General features: G+C 42.9%; 1 protein-coding gene across 6 annotated transcripts in view; it reads right to left on the minus strand.

Moving 5' to 3' along the window:
* LOC139046674 (cytoskeleton-associated protein 5-like) overlaps positions 1-15,887 on the minus strand; it is a 109,501-nt gene that overhangs the window by 31,262 nt on the left and 62,352 nt on the right. For all 6 annotated transcript variants that reach the window (XM_070528617.1, XM_070528619.1, XM_070528618.1 and 3 more), the window contains 5 exons: positions 12,479-12,688; positions 10,443-10,578; positions 8,693-8,886; positions 7,739-7,929; positions 4,103-4,282 (listed from right to left, as the gene is read on the minus strand). In XM_070528617.1, the coding sequence (XP_070384718.1) occupies positions 4,103-4,282; positions 7,739-7,929; positions 8,693-8,886; positions 10,443-10,578; positions 12,479-12,688 (911 nt within the window). The remainder of the gene's footprint in view (positions 1-4,102; positions 4,283-7,738; positions 7,930-8,692; positions 8,887-10,442; positions 10,579-12,478; positions 12,689-15,887) is intronic.

Genomic DNA, 15,887 nt, shown 5'->3' on the forward strand with positions numbered 1-15,887 from the left:
ATAAAGGTTTTCCTCAAAAATTTCTTAAAGGGACACTAAAGTGAAAAATGATTTCTTCAGCATCAGTAAATTACCATTCTACAACACCGAAAACACCACTCTTACAACGATAAGACGTTTGGTAAGCCAGAAAAAGCGCAAGAACAAAATACTGGTGGCGACGCCTACTTAAGTTCCTGCACCTGGGGGCTGTGACGTCTTGAATTTTGATGGTATCTTCTAAGGCCTACTAATTATATATAGTGGTACAGATAGACTACATTGTGTTCTGAAGGAACCAAATATTAAACATGGCAAGTTTCGGGAACCTTTTTTCAGCCAACGCGGTCCAAATGCGAAAACATGCTTTGGGATCTCCGACGTCATGCTGACGTACCGGCGCTGAGGTTTCGGCGTGAAATTGAAATACTGATACTTGGACCTTCATTTTCTCATCTTATAATCAAACTATTTTTTTTTTAATGACTGCCTGCAGGGTTCTCAAAAAATGCTTCATTAACCTAACCTCATTTATTGTTTCGCTTTAGTGTCCCTTTAAGGGGGGATGAGACTTTTGCATTGCAAAAAATTCCCAAAAGAATAGATTTTTTGGCAATCACATTTTCAGTTTCTATAACCCTTTTTCTATCTGATACACAAATATCATCACTAAAAACCACTTAGAAGTGCTCTAAAAAATTCGTTTTATCAGCCAAGGTGGCGAAAAATCTTGTGGAAATCAAGAAAGAACAGCGTTTTTCAAGCCACAATATCTCCAGAAAGGCGCAACCATAGAGTTTCTCATTGTAACACCTAAAGGGAAATCTAGCGCCACCTTCTATGGGAGTTGCTTAAGGGATGCCGTGCCGTCATGGGGATGACAGTATAACTATATGCCTGCGAGGATCGTGTTGGCTGGTGTTGTAAGAGACTTCGTCTAGAATGTAGATATGGCTACACAAATAATGTGTTCTTAAAGTAAAATCTTCATAAAAGGTTCCCATTCAGGCATATTACACCTTTGCTCACCTACAATGCTTGATCAAGCGAAGAAAAGAAAGAACAGACTACAAATTGTTTCAAAGCGAGCGAGATTCTCGTCGTCTGTCCTCCAACTTTAGCGGCCTGCTGATACTTTTTACGTATCATAATTATACATGCAATAACAAGTTCTCATAGTTAAACAAAACATGTTTTTGTGTAATAATAAAGCTAAAATAGCTTTTTACACGCAGTTTTAGTAGAATATGAATCATCGTGACAGATGGAACGTTGCTTGCCTGGCACGTCTACAAGGTGTCCTGTCTCTCCGAGAACAATGCCAATCCGAAGTCACAATATACCAGCATACCGGCATATACTGGCATACCGGCATAGACCATACATACCACAGCGAAGCAGTGCCAGATTTCCCTCTAGGTAATATAGTGAGAAACTATGAGCGCGACCGAACGCCGCCATCTTGGTCTCGTTGGAAAGCACATTTCTCAGTCTTCAAATCTGCCACTTCAGCTATCTCCACCATACAGAAACAAGCGCACAAAAAGTAAATGATTGAAGGTCGTGCCGGAGTCTGCGACTGGCCATGCCTACCACGTGACTCTAGCGTGGTTTGCCATTGGTCCGGAGTTCACATCGTTTGCCCGGCTCTTTGCACCTCACAAGCCTGGACATCTCTACTCGCTGTAATCTCGACATGTCAAAACGGGCACTACGCGGACACTGCAGTAGCGTGGCTGATCCCTATGCTCGTGGACGTTTCAGACTTGCGGCGAAGCATTCCGAGCATCGGCGACGCGAGTTTTACGACCAAGATTCACGCGCGGAATCCTCGGACATATGACTAAGCCTTTCAGCACTGTTTCGGAATTCGTGACGAAGTACATCGCGCACGCAACCCTCGGACCCTTGCCTAAGCATTTTGTGCATCGGCACCTCGGACTGCTCAAGTAAGCGCATCGAGTGTCTACTCCTCGAGCCCGCGACTAGCCATTTTCCGCGTCGGCATTTCGCACTGTGCAAATAAGCGCATCGGGTGTCGACTCGCCGAGCCCGCGACTAGGCATTTCACGCATCGGCACCTCAGACTGTGCGGCTAGGTACTTCGTGCGTCGGCACCTCGGACTGCGCAACTAAGCACATTGCGCGTCGGCTCCTTGTATCTGCGGCTAGGCATTTCGCACATCGGCACCTCGGACGCGCAACTAAGCATATTGCACGTTCGCTCTATTATCATATTGTCACAATAGCTAGTAACAATATCTATCATACCAGACCTTCATAAAGAGAACCTCCTCATGAGCTCTGTTCACTAGGCCCCTTGGGCTGGCACAGAACCTGGCTGCAGAAGTAACTGAGGCATCATACAAAAGTACAATTCTGGAAAGCACCTAGCAGCTGCAAATCTATCACTGGCTTTCTGATCCTAAGTTCTACAGCCATGGTCAAGTAAAGATGACTTCGGAGGCTGCTGACACTCAGAGCCTTCATTCAGTAACATGATCAATTCTACAAAAAAAAAAAAAAACCTCACTGATTGTACTGGAGATTGCTATCAATCGGGCAGCCTGAGGGTACAGGCTGCCTGAATGTACACTGGAACTATATTCATGCCCACACAGAGTTCGATCTGCACGTCACTTTGTTTGAAACTTAGGCACCATGCTCTTTGTAGAGCAGCAGCAGCAAAGAATGCCCTACAAAAATAAAAGGGGGGGGGGAGAGAAGAGCATTAGACCAGAGGCCACATGCACAAGAAACCCCACATCACAAAACACCCCAAGGACTACAAATTTGATGCCTTTTAGAGAACTGACGAGAAGGTGAAACTTTGAGAGTCAAAACTGTATTTCTGCCTTTCTGCTCAGTTTCTGGAGCTGATTTCTTTGTTACCGTTTGAGATATTTTGACTCCGTTATTTTTTTTTTTTTTGTCACATTCCTAGGGCTACAGTGCAGGTCGTGACATTCTCGCTTTCTTATCTTGACCCTTTGCAAGTTTACGATATGGCTATTTGTCTAGCCCGAAAGTGCGCTTGATGCGAAGGTAACATAAAATATGGCACTCCAAAAAATTTGTGTTGCAAAGAAAAAAAAATGCAAAAACGTCACGACCTTCAGCACACATTTAGCTAAGCACTCAATACTTAACAAGTCTTCTATCACGTATAAGTTCCCCAGGCTCTCCAAAAAGTTAGAGGGAGAAAAATTCTGCTCAATTAAATTGAATAAAATGTTCTCAAGATATCACTCTGAAACTTTTAGGGAAGCATCAGGGAGACATTCTAAAGATTTGTGCCAATTTTCACCAAATTCCATGAAGAAATAAGGAAGTTGATTTTCAATGCCACATCGCTCACCTTCTGCAAAGTTCGTCTGTGGAACGGTAGCGCTTCACACATCTCTTAAAAGCAACAAACAGGTGTACTTTAAACTTGCCTTTGTTTTCTGTACTCAATACAGGCTTACTGTACTCAATACAGCTAAACCTCAATATAATGTACTGTAACATAACTAAATGGTCAATATAACAAAGTATATAACTTATATAACTACTTGTCTATAGAACACTAAGCATTTAGAGCCTCGTTATAACAAAGTGTGCTTATACACGAATTCAATATAATGAAATTTCACTGTCACTGCGAAGGAATACCGGGACAATAAATGGAAACTTCTGTGGATGCAGATAGTCGAATGTTTTAATTACAAGTGGCTTCTTGCAAATGCATACCTATACTTGCATGCTGTGCAAGGGGCAGCGTCATGTTTCATGTAGTTATGTTATACTGGTGGCAGAGTTTTTAATAAAACATCACTGCTGAACTAAACATCAAAAGGTGAAACTAAATGTTGATAGCAGATAAAAAGAAAATGCTATAGCAATGCCAGTGCAGTGGCAAATGTAAAGGATCAGAAGTATAAAAGCTGCAAAAAGGCTGCAGAAATGGGCTTCATAATGCAAAAAAAGAGGTGAGGCGTGCAGACAGGACACAAGAGTAGAGAAGTGGACAACATGCGGCATCTCTACTCTTGTGTCCTGTCTGCACGCCTCACCTCTTTTTTTGCATTATGAATCCTCACCAACTAGCTCAGCTTTCTGTCGTTCTAAGAAATGGGCTTACCTGCGGGGTGGCAGCTGGATGGATGGCTCAGCCAAGATGGCATCAGCATCCACCTCCTGAAGGCCCGCGACTTTGGATGGTGCCAAGGCCGCTTCCTCCAGCATGCGTTCCAAGTCCGAGCTGAGAGTTACACCAAGCGACCGCGGACGTGCCCCTGACGGAGTGCCACTCTTGGGACGTCTGCGGCGAGGTAACAAAAAGAAAAGCCACTCTTGGATACTGAAGTAGTTTGCAGCTACACAATCTACAGTGTGGCCCCCTGTTCAAGGCCAACTGCAACAAACTTTTACTTAGGCTAAACTGGTTACAAATAGGGATAGCTTTTTAATATAAGTGCCACAAACAACCTGCCGACTCAAATTTTAGGAATTCGATTAAAACTGAAAAGTCCAGACTTCAAGAATTTGTTGTGGCTCATCACACTGGGTCTGCACACTGGGTCCGCACTGGGCATTTTATGTTGAATAATAAGTAGAGGTGTGCGAATATTCGAAAAATAGATATTCGAAAATGTTTGAATATTCGGTTGGATACGAATATTCGAATCAAATATAATATATTGCTCAGCAAACACTGTTCTTAGCATTTTTTTCTATCTAATCTAAGGATGTTGGGGCAATTTTCTGCTGAATCTTGCGATGATATTGTGCTGCTAGCGAAATTTCTCCTGTAAAGCACACTTAGCCACTAAACATTCAACTTTGCAGGAAAGTCAGTCTCTTAGCAGCAAGGGGCATGGGTTTGCGGACAGCGAGGGTGCGCTTTTAAAGTGAAGCTGTTTATGCGGATCCTGTGCCGTCGTTGTGAGCTTCATCCATAGAGCTTGAGCTCATCTCATAAGCTTCATCTGTAGAGAAGTTTCCAAGGTGAAAATTGCAAGAAGCTCCAATCGGCAGCATGTACCAAAAGAGATGGTATACTTCCGAGTTTCTAAATGTGAGTGCTAGCGAAATACTCAATGCAATAGAAGAAGTGAAGTTGGAGAGAACACTAGTGTGAGACATGCATCAGATTCCCACCAGCCTCATTGTTCACCTAAACAGTCATTGTTCCTGTGGCAGAAAGATGGAGACTAAGGCTCTGAACTGAACATGATGCTCGACGTCAAAGACGAGGCCACCCGTAGTGACCTACAAGAATAATTATCTGCATATAGAAAAAGTCGCAGAGAAATGGCAATGCAGAACGGAGTGCAAGCGGAGTGGTTGTATGCAGCTAAATGATGATCATCATTTATTTTTGCTTGGTGGTCTGTGTTCTAAACCCGAATCTTAAGAGCGGGCTGTCAAAGCATTCCAGTGTTTACCGTTCGTTTTTCTGCAAGGTGGAAAGCAAGGAAAAGATGCTGGAGACTACAAACAAATTTTTTTTAGAGCACTGTGGAAGCACTGCAGAGTACTGCTCATACATTTTGAAGGAAAGAAATGCAAGAAAAAACGTACTAACCAGCATGACATACTATCCAAAGTCACTAAAGAACTTGGCAGACTCAGCTGTAGTTGACATTTACGTAATGCAAACGATGCTGCCAATTGTTGCAGCACGAGACGCCTACGTGCACCGACCTGGTGGGGCTCCAGTGACCCAAGATCCATGTTGTAGTTTTCTTAATGCATAGTGAAAACCCTTTGAGGGTCAATGACGTAAAGATACGGTGCCGCGAACAAGTCCAAAACGGTCGATGCCGTATATTTACGGCGCCCTCTGTACATTTAAAAAGCGTGCCAAAATCCTAATTTGTTCTTTTCTATCATGTGCTGCCGCTATGTAGGAATGCAGGGAACTTTTTCCACGCGCCTCGGTTTCCACGCGCCTCTCTCGGTTTTCGTTGCGTGGGTTGTTTTAGAGCTAGTTTGCTGCTGCGCGTCTATATACTACCGCTCGCGCCAATGCGCGAGCGGGGGCGGGCAGTGGTTTGGATTTCGTTCTGCAGGCGGTTTTGGCTTGTTTCGCTTGCAAAACTGATGGCTGTCTCGTTACTAATCGCTCAAAAGGCTACCGCTTGATTCTCGCTCGTTTAGTGCTCGCAAGGGTGCGCATAGGAAGAATGCCGCCGTGCGTGCGCTTCTGTTGGTTCTTTTTTTTTTTTGACACTTGCGACAACCAATTGCCTCTGGTTGATCATAAGATAAGGATTAGCGGACGTTTGTCACACGTTTTGCTTTTTTGACTGGCACACAACCACATAGTTTTCTTGAGTGCGCACAACTACGCAGCTCGATTACGCTATGAACGTAAATATTAGTGTAAGAGCAGGAACAGGTGAGAGTTGCAAAATATTCGCGTATGCGCATTTTCAACGCCTTGAACTATATATATAACAATGCGTCAAATTGTTCATTCTTATAAGTTTATTTCCTTTTTTATTGTGGTTATTCATGAATGACAAGTATATATATACCAATGCAAAATATTTTTTTCTCACTTTATGGTCACCCTAGAAATATTACGGTACGTTTTTTTTCTAAATAAGTCCCTAAGAAGAATTGGAATCTGCAATAAAAAAAAAAAAATCGACCCTCGGCGGTCGTATATGGCGGAAAAAATTGACCCTCGAAGGGTTAAGAAAGTGGCGGGAAACCAGAAAAAAGTGAGCTGATGGCAACCCCAGAATCAGACGCATATGATGCTGCCAGAGTGAGACATTATGCTCACTTTGTGCTGTCTGCAGCAGGGAATAGTGGCACGCTTGGGGTATCGCCTAGTAAAGGCATGCAGTATGCTTCCTACGGCACTATGCCATATGTGCTTTGAAACAGATCGCTGAAGATGCTTATCGCGATGGGATTGGCAGCGACAGCTGTGAATGTGGTGTGCGACTACCCAGGAGGAGATGTGGCGATTCAGGAATAGAAATCTGAGTGCGTGCCGATGTCCTCATGTGACATGGCCTGGCGGGTATTGCGGGGAAGCTGCTGCAGCAGGCAGCTATTTCTCTAGCCTTTTCTTGTTTACACAGAATCTAGCAGCTGGAATACATATAACACGACTGCAAGTTTGGCGATGTAGTAAAGGTTGGTGCCGAATAATGTGTGAATGAATGTATGAATCACCAAAGAAGTGTAAACTGTATTAGGTCATTTTTTGTGTTCCTGATTGTGAACGTTGGCACTGGGAAATCGTACGTAATGGGATCATATCAATGAGGGTCTGCTGCCGAACTTCTACACAGGGCAGGATAAAGCTGGAAAAAAAAAAATTCGGCTCCGTCGAAACAACTATTAAGGTTTACGGAGAAATTATGGACCCGTAGCTCAGGCCAGCAGACCTCGGCCAGTACTATATTGGTCTTTCTCTTCCATCATGTACAATGGCACTGGAAGCACTCGTTCTTGCAACATATTGCACTGAATTGTCACAGGTTAAAAGAAAAGAAAAAAATTTGAATGGCTTTGTGGAGGCTGTTTTAGATATTTCTGCAAACCAACCGTGGTTGCTGAATAGGATAGCTAGTTTCTTGGCATAGTTCATACATGGATGGATGGACCGGTGGATGCACAGACTTCGAGAGCTAAAGAACGTTTAAAAGCAGTAAGCTGTGCAAGTGATGACTTTGGTGAATTTGATATCTGTCACATCAAAGACATTCCCTCACATATTCTTTTTCAAGACATCGCCAAACCAAATGCTTCGCACCTGTGCACAACTTCCTCTGGCTCAGGCTCTGGCTCCATCATGGTGGCAGATGCAAACACAGCCGACTGCGGTTGTGGCGGTGTCGGGTTCTTGACGGGCGGGGATTCCTCAGGTGGCAACACAGTCATGCGGCACGTGCGTGACGCCCGCTTGATGCGTTCTTCCAGCAGAGACTTGTCCTTGTCTGAAAGCTGCGCACAATTTGTTGCACCACAGTCTTAACATTGTGTACTAATAGTTAAAAGGTATCTGCATAACACATTTAGACACTATAGAAAGGAAAGGCCGGCTCGCAGAACTCCTTTGATTTGCGATTGCAATATCTGCCCGTTATGAGCACGCAACATGTCTCCAACCTACGACTTCAACTTGGAAACATCACGATAGCGCATTTTCCTTTTTCACAACAGCAGAAAGCCAGATGCTCTGCAAAGGCAAATTTCCTGTTGAAGTGTTTTTTAAAGAGCATCCAAATTCAAGACGATGACTTAGAGCACATTCATCAAACAGCAATAATGAACCAGATAACTACAATGGCCAAAAACTAATAAGCAAGAATTCCACAGCAAAATTCCTTTCCTTCTATAACGAGCTGAAGCACGCCATTTCACAGACCAAGTTGTGAAACTGTAAACACTAATTGAAGTGCATTTACGGAATGCATACGACAAAAAATTTCTGGTTCTGCCATCAAATAAGCGAGAGAATGCATCTGAGCGTGATGGGCAACAACCCAAAGCAGGAAAACAAAGCAACAGAACAAGACAAAGAAAGAGACAAACCTTATTTATTATTACACTCAGTGTGAGCTACAAGAGACTGCTTTGCCACGTGCTTTTACATTGTAGTTCATACTGAGTGTTATAGCACATGTCTCACTTTCTTGACATCCTGTTCACCACACTGTTTTTTTGCTAGAGTGAGAAAGCTTGGATTAGACAGACACAAACCTACCTGGCCAATGTACTTGAAGACCCTCTCCTCCTCGCGGAAGTAGGCCTGTACGACGCAATTGAGCGCTGCATTCCTCACAGCATTGTCCCTGTCCGAAATGTGCCTAGCCACTTCCTTGAGAAGCACTGGGGGTGTGGGCTCAGAGATGGGAAGGCCGAGAACTTCGAAAAGGAAGCCCAGCTCCTCCAAGCACTCTAGAATAAAGAGGGGCAATCACCAGAAGAATCCCGCATAATTGTGAAGGCAGACGCAGAGTTTTTTTGTTCTCCAGGGTATTTCGTTCTAAGGTAAAGGGACTCTACAGAGAAACAGCAAATCAGTTTATAGACCTTCTACCGTGCTCCTGCAGTGACACGTCCATCGCTTGTCTCGGCTTGCCTCCACTGGCTCCGTTTACAATGGCATTACAATGCACCCTTCTGAGCTCATTAAGCCTTGTCCATTACATTATTTTCTATGTAATCACTCAGGAATGCTGCAATCAATGCTACATTTCTTTACGCCATGCTCCAAACTTAAAACATCCATGTATTGAAAGCCCTGCAGTAGCTTACAGAAAAGAAGTAATATCGTCACTCATGTACGTTGTGGCTCATGACGAAACATTCAGCTTTGAACATTGTTACATAACATGTAAACCACTAATTCATCGATACTTTAAGAGTGCACTTTCAGTGAATGAGGCCAGACATGAGTGGAGACCTAATAATATTTACAAGTGTAAGAGAGTTTACTAAATTTATTGTGTTATCTGGCCATTGTATTTTTCTGGGTGCTTTGCCTTTGATAAACAATAATCGCAAAGTTGTTTTGTTACAGCAAAACGTTGGTTTGGGTTGGATGAATGTGACATCTTATTCTGGGGTTTTGGAGGAAAGAAACAAGGATGAAGAAAATGTGGGATGACAGTACCTACAATTAAGAAGACTCATCAGAATGCCATTAAAAAGTGGTACATCATTTTTCAATGCCTCTCCATTGCGAACACAAAACATTGACGTAAAGCTTTCAGTACAAAGATCAATGCAAGAATGCCACTGCTGCCAATCCAGGAGCTAGGAAGCAACCTTACTAAAGTGCGTACGCATACAGCATATTTAGCAGATTTTAAAACCAAATTGAGTTTAGTGTGCTCATGCTCATTATTTGAAGAGAAAATGAGATCAATGTGCCATTTTAAGATTCTGCACCAGAACAGCAGCGCTGGCACATTTTAATGCCTGAACTCTCCGTCCACTTTGTGATATCAGGCCTCACAGTGCCATTAATCACTGTTACAGCTCAAAATCATGACAATGCTTTCTTTACTGTAGAGCCTTTATATAGGCACCCTAACCCCAGAAAAAGTGTCACATGCTTAATCTACAGTGGTATGACGAGTACCTGCGAAGTTTCTTAGCAAGCTTCTGCTGAAGGCATCACTGACCTGGAAAGGACATCTCTGTTTACCATGAAGGCAGCATTACCATCAGTGCAGATATCTTGGCTTCTGATTAAATATTTAGGTGCTACACTTCAGGCCAAGTTTGTGACAAAGTGTTCAACACAGCCTTGTTCAGGAATCGCAAAGGCCCTGCAACCTACTGTAAGGAACTTGAGAGTTTTCACATAGCGCCCCCACTGGAACGCACCTAAAATAACTAGGTTTTGATTCCGCAACCTTGTTCTCAGCGTCGCTATTCGGTGGGTGCCGAGCCACCGGCACAAATGACGAGCTCTACGAGATCGAGCTGTTGAAAGGGATACGCACCTGCACGTTGGCGTGCGTTCTTGGATGACAGACCCTGCATGAGGTAGTTGAACACCTTGACACCTGGGAAGACCTTGTAGATGCGTCGGAAGATATCATGCACCCCTTTGCGCACCGTGTCCTTAGGATCCCCAGCCTGCAAGAAAGGGAGGCAAGCGAAAGCCTTACAAACTGGGGCCAATGCTATTCCATTCATAATTGAACATTTGAATACTTGCATGCCCCGTGAATAGAGTTTGCTACTGTATTCATACTGTATTCTCGAAGTTTCGGCTTGAATATAAGATATAACAGCACTCATTGAAGTTTACAGGGAGACAATAAAATGAAAAGTAGTTACTGTTCAATTGTAAAAAAGCCAAAGTTTCTGCAGAGATGCATGAATTGCTAAGCAAAAGCACAGAGTACATAAAAAAAAAAAATTCACACCCTTTCAGGCCATATTTTGTGCTTCCTTTCTTCAAAACTCTGCGCTTGCGACTTTCCCATAAAGAATGCTATTTCATGCTGATTACGTGCATGCAATTTGCAACTTGGAAATAGTACCAGGCGTGCAGTGTTAAAGAAAGGAGAGGCTTGCAAGAAATGACGATTATTACTTAGGGACAAGCTAGCCTTTAAAAATTGCTAACTTTTCTTGGATTAGCTGGTTTCTACTCAGCATTTTCCAGTCATTCAATAACGATGCATCACTTTTAGGCTATCCTATGGCTATTTTCATGATTTAGGCAAAACAGATTATTAATTAGACAATCTCACCACCATGTTTCCTACGCTTTAAACAATCTGGCAGTGTGCTGCTTCTATGGTTCATTATAGTCATGGTATGCCAGGTATGATCACCTCTAATTTGTTTATATAGTTTAGAAGCTTCTCAGTTGATAAAAAAGTCCATTTGTGAACTGAATTATATCAAATAATGTCAATAAGCCTTCTTTTACTTTACTAATCCGACTTGCAATGCAACCTATATTTCCTTTTCAGAAATGAGAAAAAATTCAGTATATTCAAATTAAAATTTAATTCACAACACAAGGTCATGTTGTAGGCTCCCCTTTATTTAAAGCTTATTTTTCTCCAACATTAATAAATTCCACAATTTGAACACCTTCACGACAAATGTTGAATTCAACATGGTTTGCACAAATGAAGTTTTCATAAAGTGGCGAAACAAGATTGAATGAAAAGTAGTAAATGGAAGAGCTCCTTTTCCGTTCATAAAACAAATCGGCCATACCTGCTTACTTCATCTCAAAAGCTGATAGCCTCAAGATATGTGATGCAGTTTCGAACTCAAGAGAAAGAGGGTGCAAAAAGAGCAAGAAAAAGATAGAAAGAAAGACTTTCTGTGCTCTTTCTCCCACTTGAATTAAGTCATTGCTTCTGTGACAAACTCGCAGCAAGTGGTATGAAAGTATTTCTAAATGTTCCCACCACACAAATACTTCACAGAGCTATTAAACTTTGTTCTCTTCAGACAAAATTCAGATAAAGATTAGCATATTGAAGATTCACAGTCCTGATCAGCACGGCAGCCATACAAAATGTGCAGCTGTACAAATATGCTGGGTGTCCAAATGTAAGAGGCCCATCTAATTCAGCTAGTTTGGCCCAAAGATGTACCAAAAATGGGATTTCCAAGAGCTGCTACACCACAGGACAAAAAATACAATTTTGCAAGCAATTCGAGCTCTTATTCAGCAGCACCAGACCCGAGATGTAATTGACTACTGCACTGTCGAAGAGAGCTTCACTAATATTGCACTCATGGATATGTAGCGACTGTCCATTACTATGTTGTCCCCGCTTCACGAAAATCCAGTTTACTTTGCCTTGCCTTGCCATGGGGGTCATTGCCCCAGCTCTTTCTTGGAACCGAAGCGGTCGCCCGTCTAGGGCGCCACCACAGCCACTTGGCAAACCTGCTTTTACTTTTGAATAAAGCCACTCGATTCTCCTTTCTCGACCTGTCAAAACGTGTACTTCTTGCCTCTGCTAAACCAAGCTGCCAACAAATAAACGATCATTTACAGCACCTTGAGGATCAGGTACGGCAGGAAGGAAGATGCCTCGAGGTCATGCATCTTATAGCCCGCGTCGTACAGCGCTGGAAACAGCGCCTGCAGGTACTCCAGAGCTCGCAGCAGAACACTTGGGTTGGTGTCAAAGAAGCGAAGAGTGAGCCACTTGAGCACAAGGTCCACATTGGCACTGGTGGCTTCCACACCACCGGAGCTGCTCAGAAACTGCATAAAAACACCCAAGAAAGACTTTAGGCTCCTTAAAACAAACAGAAAAACAGAGCCACTTAATTATCACTTGTAGAAATCGATAAAATGATTCAGCTTATGTGATCAATTAAAATGCCTACTGATTTCAGGGTTGTATGAAGATACATTTAATGAAGCGGCCATGACACCAAAATGTCTAGCTTGAGTTATGAATTGCATATTGGAATATAAGCGTCCCACAGCTAGCTGGAAACATTTGAGCACATCCTGGGTGATATAAAATTTGTCCGATATTTATTTTATGTCACAGCTGAGCCATACAGCAGTCTGGCAACACTAAGTGGCGACGAAATGAATTGGCACTCCCAGAAACTGCCCCAGGGATGGCTCCTTTTCGGAGCTTGCGCTATTAAACAAATTACAACAAAGACATTCAATCCCGACTGGGTTCAGTCCCGATAGAAAACGCATCACCTGACACCTGTATACGTAACAATGAAGATGCACCTGCTCTTTACCATGGGTGCCGACGTGGTTGACCTGTGCAGCGCAAACGATGGCTATGTGTGGAACGGTGATTGAGTCATGTGATGCACGGTTCATGCTTTCATCGGTTACACAGAAAGGCCTTACGATAACCTACCTACTGTAAAGATGGGACAGCCCTTCTATATTTTGGAGGAAAACCGGAAGGCAAATCTTTCTATGCAATAAATGATTGCCATGAAACACGGATCCACTATTAAACTGAGAACCTCATTGGTATTCAGTACCACATCACGTCACCAGTTCTCTAGCCTCAGAGGGGAAAGTAAGCACCTGATTATACTGTATTCAAGAGACAGTATACTGATAAAAGAATATTTTCCCGACCTTCATATACTGGAACTTGGTTGTAGTCAGTGCTGGCATACTAATTTGAAGTTCCCTTTATTGAAGGGACACAAAAGGCAAATACTAAGTCGGACTAAAATGATAGATTAGCGCCCAAGAATCTCCAGGGCGTCAGTCAATATTATCACAAACAGAGCCTTAATAATTGAGAAATTGAGGTAAGTGCAGGAACTGATTAGAGACTCCCGCAGGACATTCAAGCCCTTGCAAAATGAAGAAAGCACTCCTCAGTTAAATTCCATCACTAGTACTCAACCACTTGTTGCAAGAAAACATCCTTGTATTGTATTACAAGACAAAATAAAATGCTACTTGTCCAGTTCTATTTTATTTTAAGAAAAAAGCTCACCGAAATTACCCTTGACAATAACACGGGTGGTCGAAAGGTTTCGTTTTTGCTCGACTCCCGTGCCGCCCATGCTTTTGCATTTCAGTGGTTTCGTTGTTGTGTAGTGCTGCACTGGTTTTGCTGGCTTGCGAAACTAGAATTCTCTGCTACTTGCAGTTTGTGCAACTTCTATGTGATGTCACGGGATGCCTGAATGGTCTACGCCACTTGACCAAAAAACAGATGCAGTGGCGAATCCATCACTCTGTCTTGGCTGGGTACAGCCATCTGTCGGGTGTTGTTTTACTCAATGACGGCAGCAAAGGATGGCAATGGCGTATGCAATGTCACCACTCCCCCGGTTTGGTGGTGGGAGATTTGAACTAAAGAAAAAAGGTATTCAGACCCTTCAGATACAATTTTCTTGTAAGCTTAGTCCTTTCTTGGCATGAAACAAGCATGGTGAGGTTTCTGGAATGGTATTTAAACAGTCCACGTCAACTTAGTATTTGCTTTTAGTGTCCTTTTGAGAGCAGACCATGCTGTATACAGTAAAAACCCATTAATACGTAGCTGGTGGGGAACATGGATCAGGTATACAATAGGTGACGTACCAAATACTAACCAACAATGGCAGATGAGCGGCTATAGACTTACTGGCTGAAAGAATGTGTTAATTCTCACTCACATACACGCAGACAAGTTTTATTTGTGAGGAAGCGGCAAGAAATCCTATTTTCACTAGCCACCGTGGTGGCCTTGCAGCGACAATGGAAACCTCAAACTCAGCAAGGCTGCAAGTCAGTTTCTCCATCAGGCTCACTTCTCTGCGAATGCCTTCACGACGGTCAACGTAGTACTAGCTGCATTGGATACGGAAGGGCCATCATCCCCGATGTCAACCATGACGGCAACATAGAAATGCTAGAAGATATGGGAGCAGGAAACGTGTCATGGCTACCATGTTTTAATGTTACTATTTGTGGCGACTGCTGTATAGGAAAGGTCCATGCACCACATTTCGCCAATTAGACGCTCGTGATCTCGTCTGATGAGAAAGATCGCTCGTCGAAGTGATTTAGAGCACTTCAAGAGTTCTTTCATGTTCGAAGGGCGGGCAGTAGCGCTGAAGTTCTGCAGTTTCTTAGCAACTCCAGGCATTGCATTCGTCAGTATCGGTAACTGAAATCGACAACTAGTATGCATTGGCGAATGCTACACCCAGGCGAAAGAGACAAAGTAACGATACCTTATATGTGTCAAAAAATTAAGTAAATACTTCGCACTATCCGTCTGGCATGTGTTAAGCAACTATGACTTAAGCGGTCAGCTATAGCATTAGGTTCAATGGCGACAGGGAGGAGGATTCATCACAACTATATTTAAACTAGAATTACTTATTAAGCGAGGACACATTAACAAGGCTTTACTGTATCGGTTTATATACACCCAAGTTACGCGACGAATTTTACAGACCTTCATATACTAGAACTGAGCTGTAATCAGTGCTGGTGTACTAAGTTGGAGTTCCCTGTATTCAGAGTAGACCATACTGTATACCTTGATCTATATGTACCCAAGTTACTGATAACTTGCTACATACTCGTTATGCAATGCTAGGAGATTCAAGCATGTGCAGAACAGTCTTTTCCTGCAAGAAATTTGTGCGAATTAAAATTTTATGATACATCTGCAGGTATTCGACTCACAATCTACTATTTGCACATCCCTAGTCATCGCTATCTAGCATCTGCATGTGCAACAGAGAATAAACGGCCAAGAAAAGGTACTGTAACGTCAGAGAGTTTCAGCTGTCACAAAACTGACCTCGTTGCAAGCACGCATTTCGACTGAACAGTAACCGCCTCAATCAGTAACTAGTTGCTCAATTTTTCAGCACACATCAGAATAACAATGATAACCTCTAACAAGCACCACTGCATTATAAAAAAAAACCACACACACACATAATGCAAAAGAGAAAGCTAACGG

Source organism: Dermacentor albipictus, unplaced genomic scaffold (assembly GCF_038994185.2).
Source record: "Dermacentor albipictus isolate Rhodes 1998 colony unplaced genomic scaffold, USDA_Dalb.pri_finalv2 scaffold_13, whole genome shotgun sequence".
Classification (NCBI taxonomy): Eukaryota; Metazoa; Arthropoda; class Arachnida; order Ixodida; family Ixodidae; genus Dermacentor; species Dermacentor albipictus.